Here is an 18,487-nt window from a genome sequence, read left to right on the forward strand (position 1 = left end):
GAGAAAATATTTGAAAGAATTTCAAAGTCTATGATTGCAAAAGGACACAGGAGGGACTCAGTGCAGTGCAGAATAAAAGTTAAGAGCTGAGGCAGGCATACCAGAAAACCAGAGAGGCAAACGGAAGGTCTGGAGCAGGTCCGAAAACATGCCGCTTCTATGCTGAGCTGCATGCAATTTTGGGGGGCTGCGCAACCAGTACCCACCCCTGGCCGTGGATTCAGAGGTCCGTGGTTGTAATATCAACCGTGGCTGAGGATTCTGCTGAGGGGAAGATGAGAAGACGAAGAGGGAGGAAGAGATTGCTGATAGCACACAGCTCTCAATTACCCACAGCAGCCAGGAGCTTTTTGTGAGCCCAGAATTAACCTCCCAGCCCACCCAAGCCACTATCCCAGACAGTGAAGCCATGGAAGGACCTCTGGTGAGTGTACATTTCTAAATATCAAACATGGGTTTAAAACAAGCGTTTTTTAATGATTAATTTGCAAGCAGGGGTGTTGATCATTCATTCGCAGCCAGTAAAGTTACAGGAAAAGTTCGTTAACATGTCTGGGATGGAGTGAAAATCCTCCCAAGAAATCTCCATGAATCGATATTGGAGGTACTCAAAAAGCCTTTTCAGTAGATTTCGGGGCAAGGCGGCCTTATCCGGTCCCCCATTGACGAGACTTTCCCCGCGCCAGGCATGCATCAAGTAATTCGGAATCATTGCTTCACAAAGCACAGCTGCGTAAGCGCCTGGACACTGCTCGCAGTCAAGAAACATACGTTCTGCATCTTCCGCTGTTATTCTCACCAGAGTTATATCATTCATTGTAACCTGGTTGAAATTCAGGATTTTTTTTTTATTAGGGGGGCATACATGGCGATTTTCCTACTGGCTGCGCTTACTCATACCTTGCCCGTAGCTGAGTGGGCGAGGGGGGGAGGGGAGGGAGGAAGGCTTGGCGCTGGGCTTTTCTGCGTTTGGCGAGCAGGAATCTTCCCAGCTACCAGCCACGCGTGGGGGGGGGGGGGGGAGGAAGAAGGAAGATAATAACAATTAGCTTACGGATAGCAGCCATGCGGTGGGGAGGAGGGGAAAGAGCGGGTTTGGGTCTGCTGGTTCCTCTTAACAGGAACAAGGCATCATAGGTCACTGTGGATATAAACCCTGGAGAAGTCAAACATAAAGCCTTACCATGGCCGCATGGAAGCTGAATTATGATGCCAGGACCTGGACCTGCGTCTGCAGTGTGCTCTGCAACACCAGAGGACACAGGCACTCAGTATTAAAAGATGCAAAATGCGACCTTGTAGTGAAATCACATGTGCTATGTAAGGTGGATAGTTTTATTCACTGTGAAAGACTACAAGCATTGTTCTGTAAAATGTATCTTTTTACATACTTCTCTCCCTGTTTCTCTCCCCATGCAGCTGCACACTTGTCTGTCCTTGCTACCCCATCCGGAAGGCTAGCTAAGATAAGGCGAGGAGAAAGAGAACTCGAGATGAAATGTTTTCAGAAATCATGGAAGTAACCCGCAGTGACAGAGCTCATCAGAATGATTGGAAGGAAGTGATAGCAAAATACAGGAAAGATGCCAGTGACCGGGAGGATAGGAGAGACGCTCGAGATGAGAGGTGGCGGCAGGAAGAAGAGAGTGGCGGGAAGACAGGCAGGAAGATCAGAGGTGGCGTGATGCAATCAGCTGGTGCTGATGCTGAGCGCTGCGTGATCAAACTGAGATCCTCAGACGCATGGTGGATGTTCAGGAACAGCAGCGGGGTTACAGAGTGCCACTGCAGCCCATGTTTAACCACCCTCAAAGCTCCCCACGTTCCATATCTCCCTCACCCAGACGTGTTAGAACGCGTGGGGAAGGCTTTCTGCACCAGCCCACTCCACCCCCATGGACAGCCCAACCAAAAGGCTGACATTAAGCTGAAATGTGCTTAATGGGCTTTTCCTTTCCTCCGATCCTCCTCCCAAACCACACCATGCAGGGATACCTAGATAATTCTGTGCCTCTTTTATAATTACTTTTTAATAAAGAATACATCCAAAGGGGGGAGGGTGGGTTGCTTACAGGGAATGACTTTTAAGAAAGAATTCATGATTTTTAAACAATACCAAATGACTTTTAATACAGAATAAATGATTTTTAAAATATACTGACTTTATTTCCTTCAGCAAGCTGTAAGTAAAGGGGAGGGTGGGTTGCTTACAGGGAATCAGTCAATAGAGGCGGGAGGGTTCATCAAGGGGAAAAACACTGCAGTCACACCATACCCTGGCCCGTGCTGAAACTACTTTTCAAGGCTTCTCTGATGCGCACCCCTCCTGGTGTGCTCTTCTAATCGCCCTGGTGTCTGGCTGCTCGTAGTCAGCGGCCAGGTGATTTGCCTCAGCCTCCCACCCCGCCAGAAAGGTCTCCCCTTACTCTCACAGAGATTGTGGAGCACACAGCAAGCAGCAATAACAAAGGGACATTCTTTTGGCTGAGGTCTGAGCGAGTAAGTAATGATCGGAAAGCGACCCTTTAAACGGCCAAATGCACACTCTACCACCATCCTGCACTTGCTCAGCCTGTAGTTAAACAGCTCCTGACCACTGTCCAGGCTGCCTGTGTATGGCTTCATGAGCCATGGCATCAAGGGGGCGGCTGGGTCACCCAGGATAACGACAGGCATCTCAACATCGCCAACTGTTATTTTCTGGTCTGGGAAGTAATTTCCTTGCTGCAGCCGTTTAAAGAGAGTTGTGTTTTCTGAAGACGCGAGCGTCATGAACCCTTCCTGGCCATCCCACGTGGATGCTGGTGAAACGTCCCTTGTGATCCACCAGTGCTTGCAGCACCATGGAAAAGTACCCCTTGCGGTTCAACGTACTGGGTGCCCTGGTGCTCTGGGGCCAAGATAGGGATATGGGTTCCATCTATGGCCCCACCACAGTTAGGGAATCCATTGCAGCAAAGCCATCCACTATGACCTGCACGTTTCCCAGAGTCACAAACTTTCGTAGCAGCAGCTTAACGATTGCTTTGGCTACTTGCATCACAGCAGCCCCCACAGTAGATTTTCCCACTCCAAATTGATTCCCGACTGACCGGTAGCTGTCTGGAGTTGCAAGCTTCCAGAGGGCTATTGCCACTCGCTTCTCCACTGTGAGGGCTGCTCTCATCTTAGTATTATGGCGTTTCAGGGCAGGGGAAAGCAAGTCACAAAGTTCAAAGAAAGTGCTCTTCACGCATGCGAAAGTTTTGCAGCCACTGGGAATCGTCCCACACCTGCAAAACTATGCGGTCCCACCAGTCTGTGCTTGTTTCCCGTGCCAAAATCGGCGTTCAATGGGTAGAAGCTGCCCCATTACCAGCAGTAGCTCCAAAATGCTGGGTCCGCGGTTAGGGAGAATTCAGTCTCCATGTCGTCATCGCTCTCGTTCGTGCGCTGTCGTAGCTGCCTCCTCCTCCTCTCTCCCCCTCTCCTGAATTTGCAGTTCATGGCTCAGCATAGACAGCACGCATTGCGCGAGGTGTTTACAACTTGCACGATTGCGTTACTGATCTGCAGGGTCCATGGTCTCAGCAGGTCCATGCTTGCTGTTGCTATGGCAGCGTTTGCTCTCTTCACCCAGGAAAAAAGGCGCGAAATGGTTGGCTGCTGCTTTTCACAAAGGGAGGGGTGAGGCTGTACCCAGCACCACCCGGGACAATGTTTTTTGCCCCATCAGGCACTGGGCTCTCACACGGAAGTGGGAACTATGGGATAGCTTGTGGAACAGCTACCAACAGTGCACCGCTCCTGAAATCGACGCTAGCCTTGGACCATGGTCTAAGGATCCTAGTGTGGACGCCTAAACGATTTTTCTTTAAAAGTCGGGTTTTATAAGCACACAATCGATTTAAGGATCCTAGTGTGGACGCGCTAAACCGATTTTATAAAATCGGTTTTATAAAATCGGTTTAAACAAATTCAAATTAATCCGGTAGTGTAGACGTGGCCTCAGATTGTTAAAATATCAAACTGATCTCTGATCTGAAGCTGTTCAAGTACCAGAGAGAAAACAAGTCAGAAAACAACACTGAGTTGTACCCTGCAATACATATTTTGTACAATCCTCTCATTGCCAAACAATGGCATTTATAGGTATTATGCAGAAGAGGTTTGGCCCCAGACATCATGATTTTGCATCACAAAAGATACCAAAGCATTTTAACTGTAGACAGATACCACTATATGTAATTCAGGACAGTATAGAGACCAATGCACATACAACAGCAGCCTCCAGAGCCTCAAGACAGAGAACTGGCATACAGCACAACAGTGGGTGGGGTATTTTGGCCAACAGCTAGTTCAATGCCTGCTTCTTTACTCTCAATGTTACCAAGCCAGATGGTTAAAAATCCCTATTCCTTTACCAAACAAAAACTGTCAAACTACTAGGCTGTAGCTCAAGCTTGGCCATACATACTACCTCCTTTCCTGGTCTCTGCCTAGGACCCACACGCTCGAGACAAGGCGGGGGAGGTACTGCCTTGGCTGGGTCAACTTCTCTCGTGAAAGAGACAGAAGCGGGTCCAGGACAAGAAGATATTGCCTCCCCCAGCAGGTCACACTCAGGTGCTGGGCCCAACACCGCGAGCAACACGGGAGGAGGCTGGGCCGGTGGGGGTAGGCAGGGGTCAGGCCAGGCGGCGCGGCACAAGGCCTAGCGAGGATGGAAAATAACCCCGCGGGGCGGGCTGTGGCGGTCCCTGTACCGGCGGGAGGGGTGTAGCTTCCTGTACGGTCACAGCTCCCCCGACACATCCCCTCCCTTCCCGGCCGCCAGCCCCGCCTCGCCGCGTACCCTCCCCACCTGGACTCGCTCTGCTGCCGGCGCCGCCGCACGCTCCGCGGCCGTTACTGAGGCGGGGCAGAGGGAGGGTGCAGGCGGGCGGCGATTGGCCCCTGCCCGGGAGCAATGCGCGGCGACCGGCATGAGGGAAACGCCCCCCACCGCCCGTAGGGCAGCGAGCAGCCGCGGCGCTGGGTGGGGCTGCACGCTCCCAGCCGCCGCGCCCGAGGGCGCGCACACCCCGGCTGTAGCGGCGCTGGTGCCGCCGCTGGATGCGCCGGGCGGTCGCTCTGATCGATGCGCTCCGCGTCGCTTCCCTGCCCCATAGCGCCATTTTGGCCGCCGGGGCCGGAGGGAGCGAGCCGGCTGCGGGAAGTGGTGCGGAGCGAGAGCCGCCCAGGTACGAGAAGCCCCGGGCAGCCTGGCGCGCTTCGTCCTTTCCGCCCTCCGGGGCGCTGCAACCTCAGCGCACCTCAGAGCCCGCCGCGGCTCGGGCGGCTGCAGCCCCCTCGGCCTCTGAACCCGTCCGAGTCCCTGCGGTGCATGACCCGCAGCGCCCTCCCGCTCGGGGAAGCCTGGCCGCTGCGCTGCCCTGGCCCCCAGCCACCAGGAGCGGCAGGTCCAGCCCCCGGGCGGGCCTAAGCCCCTGCTCTGCGGTAAATGTCCCGAGCCACCGGGCTACCCCCCCACCCGGGAGAGCCCCTGAGCCGCTTTCTCGGAGGCCCTCTGCCCCGCCACCCTCATGTGATCTCGTAGGAGCGGCCCTTTCCCTTCTCAAAGTGGCTCCTGTTTGTTGGCTCCGATGGAGAGACAGGGCAGCCGGCCAGCGGAGCACGCACGGGTAGTTTGGCGCTGTTAGTATTAACATAATGTGTGTGTCTGATCAATGTAGGGCGTCGGCTGGCTGGTCAGGTCAAACTTCACATCCCTGTGAGAAGCCCCGCAGTGGCTAGTAAGAGTAGCCTGGTTAAATACCGTAACCACACAGCGGTGGTCTCTGGCCAGGTGCTCTTATTTACAGGTAGGAGGTAAGGCGACTGCCATCGCTTCTTTCAGTTCCAGAAGAGTAGGGGAGTACTAGTTGCCATCAACCCCGAAAGTGGAGAGGGGATTGTTTTTGATTTGGGCAGGGCCTCTTCTCCCTTCAGCCCCCCTCCAACAGAAATATTCTGCTTAATCTCGTGATATTTCACTGTCATTAAGATCAGTATCCTGTGTTGTAATAAGCTTGGTAGCAGTGGTGTTTTCTCTCCCTAAGCCAACAAAATAAAATAGTATTTGCATGAGTCTTGCTCCATTGGTAGAAGTTTTCTGGACTTCTAAACCTGGCATAGAGAAGGAGGGGCAGCAGAAGAGACATACTGAGTGCTTTTTTTTTTTTTTAACCTAGTCTTTGTATAAAATATAAACAAAAGAACTTATATACATATGTACAAGATGGAAATATGATTTAAATAATATTAAGCCTTCATTATTTGGAAAGCCTGGAATTAAAACACACACACACACAACCCTGAACTTGTAGTGACTAAACAGATAAATAAATGACCACATATCCTATGAGTAGTGGGGACTAATATATACTAAACTGCAAAAGTATGCAATAGTTTCGTGTGTGATCAAATATCTTTATAGTTTTTCCAGGTGTTTCTATTAGACAGTCATTTTTTTCAATTAATGCCTTAATAAAGAGGTCACTAAGCCAGTCTGCCTAAATGCAGACTTCCATTTTCTCAGAATAACTCTTTTGACCACTAAAATAGTTCCTGCAATCCATTTCTTGATGGATTACCATTTCTAGTATAATCAACTCATCCAGCACCCCAAGAACACATAAGCTTAGAAAAGGAAAAATAGTGACACAGTTTTAGAGAGAGCACTGTGTATGGTGTTCCAGAACACCTGCATTTTTGACAGGTGTAGAGGATGTGTGAAAGGTTGGCATGTGGCTATTGCATCTCCAACAGTTGTGAGTTGCCAATCTAGCCTTAAATAAATGTTCTAGAGTCAGTTCTACCTGTTTAATATCTTATTCTGGAAGAATCACAAGGATAAAAAACTTGAAGTATCTTTCACATTAAGCCATATATCCTCCGAGGTTTCTGTTGTGATAGTAAGACTAAGTTCCTTTACTCATTTTTCTTTGAGACTGACTTCTCTACAACTTCTGTGCATTTGTTTAAATTCTGATTTTTAGTATGGATGTCCTATGAATTTTCACTACAATTACATATTCAGCTCCCAGATCTGAAAGTGAGATATACTTGAGACACACAATTTTGATCTAGCATGAAACTCTTCCAAAGCAAAGGGATCTTAACCTTTTGACCTGAAGTTAGTCAAAAAGTCTTCCATCAAATAAGGGATGAGTCACTATGTACCCTTTACCTATGTCTATAAATTGAATTTATATTTACAAGGAAATGTTCAGCTCAGTATTGATTTATATTCCAGTGTTGTGTCTAACAAAAGTCAGAACTGTATTACATTACATATCATATGTTAGGATGCGTGAAAGCTCCCAATGTTTTTGTGAAAATATCCATGGACATTAAATGGAAAGTACTAAGAAGGGATTACTTTTAATTAAGATGGAACTGCAGTACTCGACATTTTCTTTGCTGCTATTCTGCTTCTCTCTTTCCTTGCTGCTAATTGGATTTAAGGCTACTATGGCATCCCGTGAAGAGATTACTCTTTATGAAGATGAAGTAAGGTAAAAAACAAAACAAAACCCCAAAACACTGGTCTGGAAAGATGTCTGCAATTTGAAATTTAATGGTCGTTTGTGATCAGATCTATGAATGTGAAGATTATTCTCTTTAAACAAATAGTGCATCATAATACGTGCATGCACACACATCAGTTATTACCTAAGCCAGTGGTTTTCAACCTTTTTTCCATTTGCGGACCCTTACATTTCAAAGGGAGGCGTGGACCCCTTTGGAAATTTTAGACATAGTCTGCAGCCCTCTAGGGGTCCGCAGACCACAGGTTGAAAATCACTGACCTAATTGCAGGTGTTTTTTAACTTAACTATATTTATTAAACAAACTTACGGTGGAGTTTAATAGACCAATATTACCACAGATGGTTATATAAATTCTCTGAAATGTAAAAACCTAAGATGATTTGTAATGGGTCAGTCAATTTTTACTGTTTAGAAGATGCCAACAAACAAGATAATTTACTGATAAGCATGAGGAATTAGGTAGTTTTGTAACTAGTATTCTTCTGTAGTTAGAAGTTTTAGCACTTACATGGATGTATATAGTATTTATCAAAGTAAAGCTATATGTTTGCCTATTTTTGTGGTCAACATAAATTCATTGTGTGCTTGTTTATTTGTTTCAATTTTAAACTTTTTTGCTATATTTGATTGTGGGTGAGACAGTAAATAAATAAATGCTAAACCAACGTTTCCTACAGCTAAGTCAGCTCTTGATCAGGATTATTTTTAATTATTTAAAACTGACATAACCTGAAGTAATAAAACTTGGAACAAAATATACCACACATTAATAGAAGAATAAGTCTTTAAAATTGTTATTCCCTCAGGTCTCGCTACGGCTACCTGGAGAAGATGACAGATCTGGTGGCTGTATGGGAGGTTGCTTTAAGTGATGGTGTTCACAAGATTGAATTTGAACATGGAACTACATCAGGAAAACGTGTTGTATATGTAGATGGAAAGGTAAAATGAACGTGCAAAACACTCAGTACTTATGTAAATACATCTTTATGTGTGGAAAGCACTATGACTAGTTAAGCACAATAATAAATAGAACACAGGCTTTTTACCCTTGTAACAAAGTTAGCTGAGTAATACTTAAAAGGAAAGAATATATTTCAGGCTGCAATATTGTACCCTGGGTTTGCAATCCACATCTCCCAGATATTATCCCTTTGGCACAGCATGGCTGATAGCTTGCTGCCTTATTGAGAAATAGTAGTTCTACTTGCATTACATGTGAGAATCGTTGGTATGGCTTCTGGCATCTAGTGTTCAGTACTAACATTAGATTCTACCAATATCTGATGTCATTCCCTGGGAGTGCTTCTCTGGTTTCTTATTGATCTGTTCACAGTATAAGAAGGGCAGGGCACCATCCACTTGGCTGTCCTTTCTCTGTCTGTCTCTCTCTCTCTCCCCTTGTTTGTCTTGCAGCAGTGGTAATCAATAGGCGGACTATGGGCCAAATCTGAACTGCCAGATGCTTTTGAACAGACTCTGACATCTTTTTATTTAATTATCTTTCTTTATTATTTTCTCTGGAGTCTAGACCTTGACCAAGAAATGTGGATCTTGACAAAAAATAGACTACCCCCGTCTTACAGTATGAGTTTGTAGAAATACTAACAGGGATTGATGTCTGATACCTGCCATGCACTCTCACATGCTACAGCTCAGATCCACACAATTGCATCCTTGTGTTTACAGCGAACCCCACTGACATTAATGAGACTATGCATATCTCACTACAGGTCCTGGATCTGATACCGTGACAATAGTTTGCACCAGTTCCTCCATTTGCTACTTGGCTTGATATTTTCCATAATGAGACAAAAATATTTGACTTTTTATTAACACCCATTTTCCTCTTTTTAATTATGTTATTCTTCAGGAAGAAATAAGAAAAGAGTGGATGTTTAAACTAGTGGGTAAAGAAACATTTACAGTTGGAGCAGCCAAAACAAAGGCTACCATTAACATCGATGCAGTCAGTGGTTTTGCATATGAGTATACCTTGGAGATCAATGGGAAAAGCCTCAAGAAGTACATGGAGAACCGGTCAAAAACAACAAATACTTGGGTATTAAGCTTGGATGGTGTGGATTGTAGAGTTGTGTTAGGTGAGTTAATATTGAGTCAGTTCTCATCACTGTGCTTTTTATATAATCTTATATGCCCTTTTTAGGACTTAGGAACTCTGGGTTCAAGTCCCTGCTTCACCACAAACTTTCTATGTGACTTCTGTCGACTCACTTGGGGAAAATTTTCAGAAGTATTTAAAACCTACTTTTGCATCTGGATCTTTATCTTGATGCCTACTCCCAATGGGGAATAACTCTTAACTGAAGGTAGTAACCATGTTACCTTAAGTTTGTCTTGTTTAATGTGACCATTTAAACAGCTAGCCTATTTCTAAAATGGCTTTTTTGAGAAGCATTACCTCCTCCTATAGTTGAATTGTGTCTTAACTTATTTTAATTAACATGGGAAATGTTTTGGATCAAAGATGTGTATTTATATTTGCATTTTAGCTTGATATTTACATAAATAAATAACCTTTCCCCCCACATTTTAGTGCCAGGTAGAGGGCTCACATTAGGGACTTGATCCTTATACTCACTGAAATCAGTGGCAAAGCTCTCAATTGATTGATGATGCAGGGTCAGGACTAGGAGAGGAGAGACCTGGAGACATGTTTTCTTCAGAGGCTCAAGGATAGAATGACTGATAGTACAGCTTTTGGTACTAAGATTAAGTAGTATGAAAAGAGAGGGGGATCCATGAGTAGGAGCCAAATCCTGCTCTTTTGATCAATTTAAATGGCATGAGATAGGCAAGCAGGATTTTGTCCTACGATACTAACCACTCTCAGACGAAGGCAGTTTCAGAAATATGAAATTTAGAGTGAACATACTCCAGGTGGTTTTGTTGGGTAATGTAATCAAAGGAGTGCTTTACAACAAACAAAAATTGTTTAATGGCAGCCTATTTTCTTCTAATAAGGAAGGTGCGTGAGGTTTCAAGAAGATTTAAGAACGTGAAAAGTTTGAAGGGTAATTAAGCTGTGTTGAGTTAGGACACCCCCCCACCCCTAAAAAAAAGTTAGGTAAAATAATTTTAAATCATGGTAATTTATTACTATTCAGTAACTCAAATCATTTGTTTTTATTTTTTTTTCAAACTTTGCAGAAAAAACATTTTTTGGTTTCAGAAAATCCTAACATTGATTAAACCATTTTTTGGAGGCAAAAATGAGGCTCTCTAATAGAAGCTGGTTACAACCTTATGAGAGAGCCTCTCCTTATGAAGACAAACTTTGTAATTCAGGATATTACTATTGATCTGGAACACATTTATGGAGTTATAGCTAAAATTTCATGTCAAACATTTGGAATTTCTGTATCTTTTTGGTCTATAAAGAGGCATGCAACTTTTGTTCTGTTTTCTCATTTTTATAGAGAAGGACACTATGGATGTCTGGTGCAATGGTAAAAAAATGGAAACAGCGGTATGTGATCATTTACAAAGGCTTTTGTTTAATATACTTATTCTGATTTAACAACTGAAATAAAACTTACCACAGTTAGAACACTAATATTGACATTATGTTTCAGTGAAATTATTCAGATGCTGTGGGGAAATAGCTGTGGGCCTTTTAAGTGAAGTATTTTGTGGAGGAGGAGTAGGGAGCCGACTGAATTGCCTGTGGATTATAGAGCCAGCCAATTCAAATCTACCCAGGTCACTAGTAACTGAATGTTAAACATTTAAGGCCTGATGTTCAGAGTGGCATAAAAATCAGATTACTTTTTCATGCCTCTAAATGGTCCCTCCAGTTTAGTGTTTAGGCATCTTGACAGAACAGTGTAGGGAAGTTTGCTATGTTGTACCTATTCCTGTGAATAAGAAGAAATCCTCAGTCTGTCATTTTGGTAATCTTACTTTTACTGAAAATTAGAGTAAAAAGGAAAATATATATATTCTGCAGCTTTCCCTATGCAGAGGGCTGAAAAACCTATTTCCTCACCAGACATTTGATCCTGCTTCTGTTACTGCCAGGAGTAGTCCTACTGTATTAAATTAGAAAGAGTAGAGAAATGAGGTCTTAATTTTGCTATACTTTGAAACTATTTTTCACCACGTTCCCAAGCATTCTTCTTCCACAAACTGCTAACAGTACAACCTTCTGACTCCCTTGGAGCACAAATTCTGATTTAGTACTCCAAGCATTCTCAATCTTTTCCATACTGTCAGTCCCTATTATAACAGAAAAAACATTTGGGATTCCCCTCCCATCTAACTAGCCACAGAGAAAGTGGGGGAGAGTGGTTGAGTCCCCCTGAAACCTGTTTGCAACCCCCTTGGATTGAGAACCCATGCACTATTCCTAGCACATGGGTTCTTAACCTATTAACTCCTGCAGGTAGTGTCCCTGCATGATTGCCTGCCAAACTGTGCTTATATGTTAGGACAGCATTCTGGTATCTCATTCTATCAGAAGATAGACTTAAACTCAGTTTGGCTAGATGGCATAATCAAAAATAGGAGGTGTAACACCTGGAATTCTTTAAGCATCTGGAGTACAAACATACTCCAGAGTTATCATTGTTAATTCAGGCACATACGAAGCCCTCTGAACAACTTAAGTTCCATTTAAACCGTATAGACTCTGTAAGCCTTGTGATAAAGATCTTATTCAAGTCCTTTGAATTAATTTATGGCCAAATTCAGCTATGGTGGAAACCAGTACAAGTCAATTGATTTCAAGTAGAATTATAACAGAACTGAGTTTGGCCTGTTTTAATTAACTTTATCAGTCACAGTGCTAGCTGAATTTTCTCAAATGTCACAAAACCCAGTATTTTACAGAACTTTTGTCTTTTTTTGACTAGGAAACAGCCTGATTGTAACATACTGTAAGCCGGTGCGACGGGGAGCCCGGGCGCCTCCTTCCAGGCCGCTGGACGGCTCACACTCCGCTCCCGTACTCAAGGGCTGAGCAAACAAAAGTCTATAGCCCCAGGCCCTCAGGCAGGGCGGTGCAGCAAACAGTTCAGGGGGGCTCTGCCCCTTTGGAGCAGGGCGGTGCAGCAAACAGTTCAGGGGGGCTCTGCCCCTTTGGAGCAGGGCAGGGCAGCAAACAGTTCAGGGGGGCTCTGCCCCTTTGGAGCAGGGCAGGGCAGCAAACAGTTCAGGGGGGCTCTGGGTGAAGGGGGATACTGCCACCCGGCTACGGGTGGCAGGGGGAACGCAGGCCCACCCACTCCTCTGCGTTCCAGCCCAGGGCCCTAGTAGCGGCTGTCGCCGCTAAGGCGGTCAGTGGGGATCCGCACTGAAACACACTGACTGGGTGATCAGTAGGGATCGTGGCCGGTGCATACAACCATAGGCTCGGGGCCCTCTGCAGCCTGACTGTGGTCAGCCGCCCCTGGGCTACTTCCAATCCCCCCTTCTCCCAGTACCTGTCCTTCCTCGGCGGGTCCCAGACCATGGGTTCCTCGGAAACCTGGGAGGCCGTAGGGTCCAGTGGCTCCTCCGGATAGCCGGCACAGGGTCATTGCGGCTGGAGGTCCTCGGGGTACCTGGCACGGGGCAGTTCGGTCCAATGCTCCTCAGGATAGTGGGCCCGGGGCAGCTCCGGCCAGTGTTCCTCTGGATAGTGGGCCCGGGGCAGCTCCGGCCAGTGCTCCTCTGGGTAGTGGGCCTGAGGTAGGCTGGGCCGAGCAGGAGCTCAGGCCTCCACATCCATCCTCCTCGGCAGCCAGCGCTGAACTGAGCTCTGAGCCCTGGCTCTTATACTTCCTGTCCCGCCCCTTGACTTCCGGGGGGCGGGAACAGGCGGTAGTGGCTCCACCCACGGGGGCACCTGCTCTGGCTTGTTCCCCTCAGGTGCGACGGGGAGCCAGGGCGCCTCCTTACACATACATAAATCAAAACTGCTGCATAATCAAATGCGGTGACCAAACAAGGCATATTAAGGAATTTTCCGCTTTACATTTTCCACCTTGTCCCATATTTTTCAGCCACCAAATACCTATCAGGTCTTTTCTAATTACTGGAGCTGCAGGTGCACCGCACCTCTGAAAATCGGATCATAGATGTCTTAAGAACACTGCAGTATTTTGTTAGTCAACCATATTGTTCCTTTTCATGATATTTTGTCTCCCCACCATAGGGTGAATTTGTAGAAGATGGAACAGAAACTCACTTCAGTGTTGGTGATCATGACTGTTGCATTAAGGCTGTCAGTAGTGGAAAACGAAGGGAAGGAATCATTCATACTCTTATTGTAGATGACAGAGAAATTCCAGAGGTTTTGGAATAGCCTGGAGTTAATCTGTTATAGAAATAAAGATCAGGGATTTATTACTGTGGTAATTAATGATGATAATATGTACTTCCAGGTACATTTAGTTTGTGCTTTTTATTTTCTGGTTACTGTATATGAAATTATAATAATCTTTTTGAGGACCAGATGAAAATATCCAATTATGTACAGCCTCAGATATTACCAGTTCTTTTGTAAACTATATAAATATATAACACTAAGTATAAGGAGGGGAAGGTGGACTTATGTAGGAATTGTTTACAAGGAAATCTTTGTTACAATAATAAAATGCAAAATAAATAAGCAGTGTACTATTGAATTTTAAGAAGTTTTTGAACTTGATGTGGTTTTCTTTTCATGTTCTGCATTCAGCTGCTCTGCACAATTTTTGCAATAGTACACCCAGCCCTGAGCTGTTTTTTATTGATAAATGTTTCTTGTAACATACTAATGTCACTTTAAAATTCCTATGGTTGCAGTTAAGACAATAAATAGCTATGTAATTGCTAAAGTTAATAAAACAAAATATTGAAAATTTAGATATTCCATACTTACAGCAACTATACTAATATATACAACTCTTATTAAGACTAAGGGGGGAGAGAAATTACAAAAAAAAGGGAATGGACAATCTCACTAGTTTGTCTAACATCTGTACATTAAAACTGTTGTAATGATTAAATAGCTTCTGCATTCCAAGTAACTATTTACATTTAAAAATTCACTGTGGTGCCAAGACACTTTTTAAATGAAATATTTTGATGAAAACTGACAGTAATATGAAAGCTCCTACCAATCCAGCATTTAGCTAAACAAAACTTAAACCTATACTGCAGTGTGAACAAGGGAATACATGAAAAATCAATGGAAATGAAAGGGGGGATCTGTTGGCCAAGTGCAAAAGCTAAATCAGGAGTGGAATGTTCGTGTTTTCAAGCTTATAGGATGGTATTAACTGTTAATTTTAACAAAATATAAAAAGAAATTATTTGAAAGTGCGCCTAGAGTACATTAAAGAAGTGCTAACTCACATAGTATGTACTGGAGTCCTTTTGTGAGACACAATAGCTTTATAAAGCATTGACATCTTTATGCTTTAGGTTTCAGACTAGTGTGTCTAATGCATTGCTATAGTTATGATTGGGATGGCTTTTGTTCCATACCCTGTTTTGTTGTATTAAACTGTAACAAAAATTAAAATTCTTTGTCTGTAAATACTTGTTTCTTTTCAGTCCAGAAGCAGACATATTATATACTATATGCTTATGTTATATACTTATTATATTGGACTATAATCCCTTTGACTGTTGCTGAACTATAACAGCATCACAAGCTGTTTTAAAAAGTTGTTTTTTTGGTCAGCAGGTATATAAACCAATTTTAAATCAAAACTTCCTAGTAAAGATGTATGTAGTTCTTGGTGATCATAACTGGGGTCAGGCAATAGAGATTGGGCCAAGTCCTACTCTTAACTTCTAGTATCAGAGGGATAGGCGTGTTAGTTTGGATCTGTAAAAGCAACAGAGTCTTGTGGTATGTTAAAGACTAACAGACGTATTGGAGCATGAGCTTTCATGGGTGAATACCCACTTCGTTGGCTGCATGTAATGGAAATTTCCAGGGGCAGGGATATATATGTGCAAGCAGGAAGCAGGCTAGAGATAACTGAGGGTAGTTCAATCAGGGAAGATGAGGCCCTCTTCTAGCAGTTGAGGTGTGAAAACCAAGGGAGGAGAAACTGCTTTTGTAGTTGGCAAGCCATTCACAGCCTTTCTTTAATCCTGAGCTGATGGTGTCAAATTTGCAGATGAACTGAAGCTCAGCAGTTTCTCTTTGAAGTCTGGTCTGAAGTTTTTTTTGCTGCAGGATGGCTACCTTTAGATCTGCTATTGTGTCTCCAGGGAGATTGAAGTGTTCTCCTACAGGTTTTTGTATATTGCCATTCCTAACTTCTGATTTGTGTCCATTTATCCTTTTACGTAGAGACTGTCCAGTTTGGCCAATATACATAGCAGAGGGGTATTGCTGGCATATGATGGCGTATATTACATTGGTGGACGTGCAGATGAATGAACCGGTGATGGTGTGGCTGATCTGGTTAGGTCCTGTGATGGTGTCGCTGGTGTAGATATGTGTGCAGAGTTAGCATTGAGGTTTGTTGCATGGATTGGTTCCTGAGTTAGAGTTAGTATCGTGCGCTGTGCAGTTACTGGTGAGAATATGCTTCAGGTTGACAGGTTGTCTGGGCGAGGACTGGCCTGCCACCCAAGTCCTGTAAAAGTGAGGGATCTGTAGTAAGAGGAGGCCCTGAGACATAAACATTGGTATCAGAGGCCTGGTATGAGGCCTAAGGCCTGAACTAAAGTAATAGTCAAGACTTTGCTAACATAAAGCAAAGTGGAGCTGTGAGCCAGAGGCAGGCCCTGCTCACAGACACTGGCAAGGAAAGGGCTGATGCAAGAAGATACGTACTAAAAGGTACTGAACACTAGATATCAGAACATTCACATACTTGCACATTCCACACAAGTATACAGGAACAGCTGTCATCCCAATGAGGGGCAAAGGGTAATGTATGGATAGACTGTTTGTTCAAACGCAACATGTAGAAGGTGAGGGCGGCACCTTTACCACGTAGAGGGGTTGTACCTTGCTACGTCAGAGAGGTTGCACTCCATAACGTCCCAAGGAATAAAATGAATTGCCCATATTTTTGTTTTTGGTGTAACCTGGTGTATAAGAACACATCGTGGCGCCGGTGTCTTTTGTCCGGCCGAGGAGGCAGTGGAGAAGTCCCACCCATCTGACTGAGCCGAGTCATTGACGGGGTAGCAGATATTATTGCTAGCCTGATTAGGCTAAGAACCTACACGGGACCTACTACTGTAATACGATAACAGGCAATAACCTGGGCGAACCGCTGCCTTTGTACCCTACATAGACGCTGTGGTGCATTGGGGTTCCTTTCGTTCGAAGCTGGCTGTAGCTATGGTGCGCAGAGCTGGGGCAGCACACAGAGGGAAACACGCATTCGCAGCGAGTATATACCTAACAGTCGGGATACAGCAGAGCAGCAGGCACGGCACACCGGTAGCATTCTGACAACACACCTCTGACAAGAGGCATCATTGTCCAAAGGATGGGTTGTTAGATCCCTCGAAGATTGCATTGGAGGGAGTTTTAGGCTGGGGGACTGGTATTGTGATGCCGAAGTGGAGTCGGTGTTGGTGTTCATTGTATTGGTATTGTCTTGTCAAGTAGAGACGCTTCCTGGGCGGATGTCCCTGCTCTTGTGAATCTGTTTCTGATTTCACTCCGTGCGGCAGTATGTAGTTTGAGAATTGGGCTAGTCGAAGACTTTTGTAAGCGTGCTTGGTCGGCTCTGTCTGAGGGGGTTGGAAAAGGCAGATGCAGTTGTACCTCAGTGCTTGGTGTAGACAAATGGATTAGTGTGATGTGCCCAGGATGGAAGCTGGAGGCATGAAGGTAGGCATAGCGGTCGGTAGGTTTTCGATATAAGGTGGTGTTAATGTGACCATCACTTATGTGCATCGTGGTGTCTAGGAAGTGGACCTCCCATGTAGATTGGTCCAGGCTGAAGTTGATAGTGGGGTGGAAGCTGTTGAAATCGTGGTGGAATTTTTCCAGAGTCTCCTTCCCATGGGTCCAGATGATGAAGATAGCTGGGAGTGCCAGTGGCATAGGGTCTGAGTAGAGAGTCCACGTATCCAGACAGTCCTTCAGCTTGCCAACTACAAAAGCAGTTTCTTCTCCCTTGGTTTTCACACCTCAACTTGCTAGAAGGGGTCCTCCTCCTCCCTGATTGAACTAACCTCATTATCTCTAGCCTGCTTCTCGCTTGCACATATATTTACCTGCCCCTGGAAATTTCCACTACATGCAGCCGACGAAGTGGGTATTCACCCACGAAAACTCATGCTCCAATACGTCTGTTAGTCTATAAGGTGCCACAGGACTCTGCTGCTCTTAACTTCCGTGCACTGATGAAAGTAAGGGGTTGCCCAGATGTAACTAACAGCAGAATCTGGGGATGTTATAAATGGTGCAGACTACAGAGTCTTTGTTTTAAAGAAAAACATGAATGCAAACCAGTGCTTGAGATTTGACTTAACTAGTAGTCTTTTCCTTTGGGCCCTCAGTTCAAGTCCCGTTCCGGCAATTGGTCTTACACCCAGGGCTTATACTTCTAGCTCCATTAAAATGACCTGGAGGGGTTTGAGCCTTTACTAAGAAACAATTTTGCAAGTATCTGAGGATATGGCTAAGCTGATTTTTTTTTTTTTAATCATTTCATAACCTTTTCCATACCATGACTGCAAAGTACAATGAAAAAGTTTCAGGCCACAGGCCCCTCCCAGCTAGGCATAAAGCAAGATCATAATTCCCCTGAAACCTGAATGTGCCCCCCTGATGATTGCTAGTCCCAGGTTCAGAACTCATGCTTTATTTCATAAAATCTTTCATAAAAGGCCATGCTGAATACATCATGATAGCTAACTGAAGGTTGACTGTTGTCAAAGTCAGGAGCCTTAATGTCCTGTTAGGAGGAGGAGAAAAATCAGAACACATCTACAGATTGATA

At 44.8% G+C, this 18,487-nt stretch overlaps 1 protein-coding gene across 2 annotated transcripts; it reads left to right on the forward strand.

The window, feature by feature from the left end:
* The first annotated feature begins 5,086 nt into the window (after positions 1-5,086).
* Positions 5,087-15,099, forward strand: FAIM (Fas apoptotic inhibitory molecule). Of its 2 annotated transcripts, XM_032794017.2 has the most exons (6): positions 5,140-5,222; positions 7,489-7,538; positions 8,381-8,516; positions 9,448-9,676; positions 11,015-11,064; positions 13,732-15,099. In XM_032794017.2, exons 2-6 carry the CDS (start codon positions 7,495-7,497, stop codon positions 13,879-13,881), a joined length of 609 nt encoding a protein of 202 aa, XP_032649908.1. In that variant the 5' UTR covers positions 5,140-5,222; positions 7,489-7,494; the 3' UTR covers positions 13,882-15,099. The 2 variants fall into 2 exon arrangements, with proteins under 2 accessions (XP_032649907.1, XP_032649908.1); XM_032794016.2 differs by lacking the exon at positions 7,489-7,538 and having other exon boundaries at positions 5,087-5,222.
* Positions 15,100-18,487: the final 3,388 nt, after the last annotated feature.

Source organism: Chelonoidis abingdonii, chromosome 10 (genome assembly GCF_003597395.2).
Source record: "Chelonoidis abingdonii isolate Lonesome George chromosome 10, CheloAbing_2.0, whole genome shotgun sequence".
NCBI lineage: Eukaryota > Metazoa > Chordata > Testudines > Testudinidae > Chelonoidis > Chelonoidis abingdonii.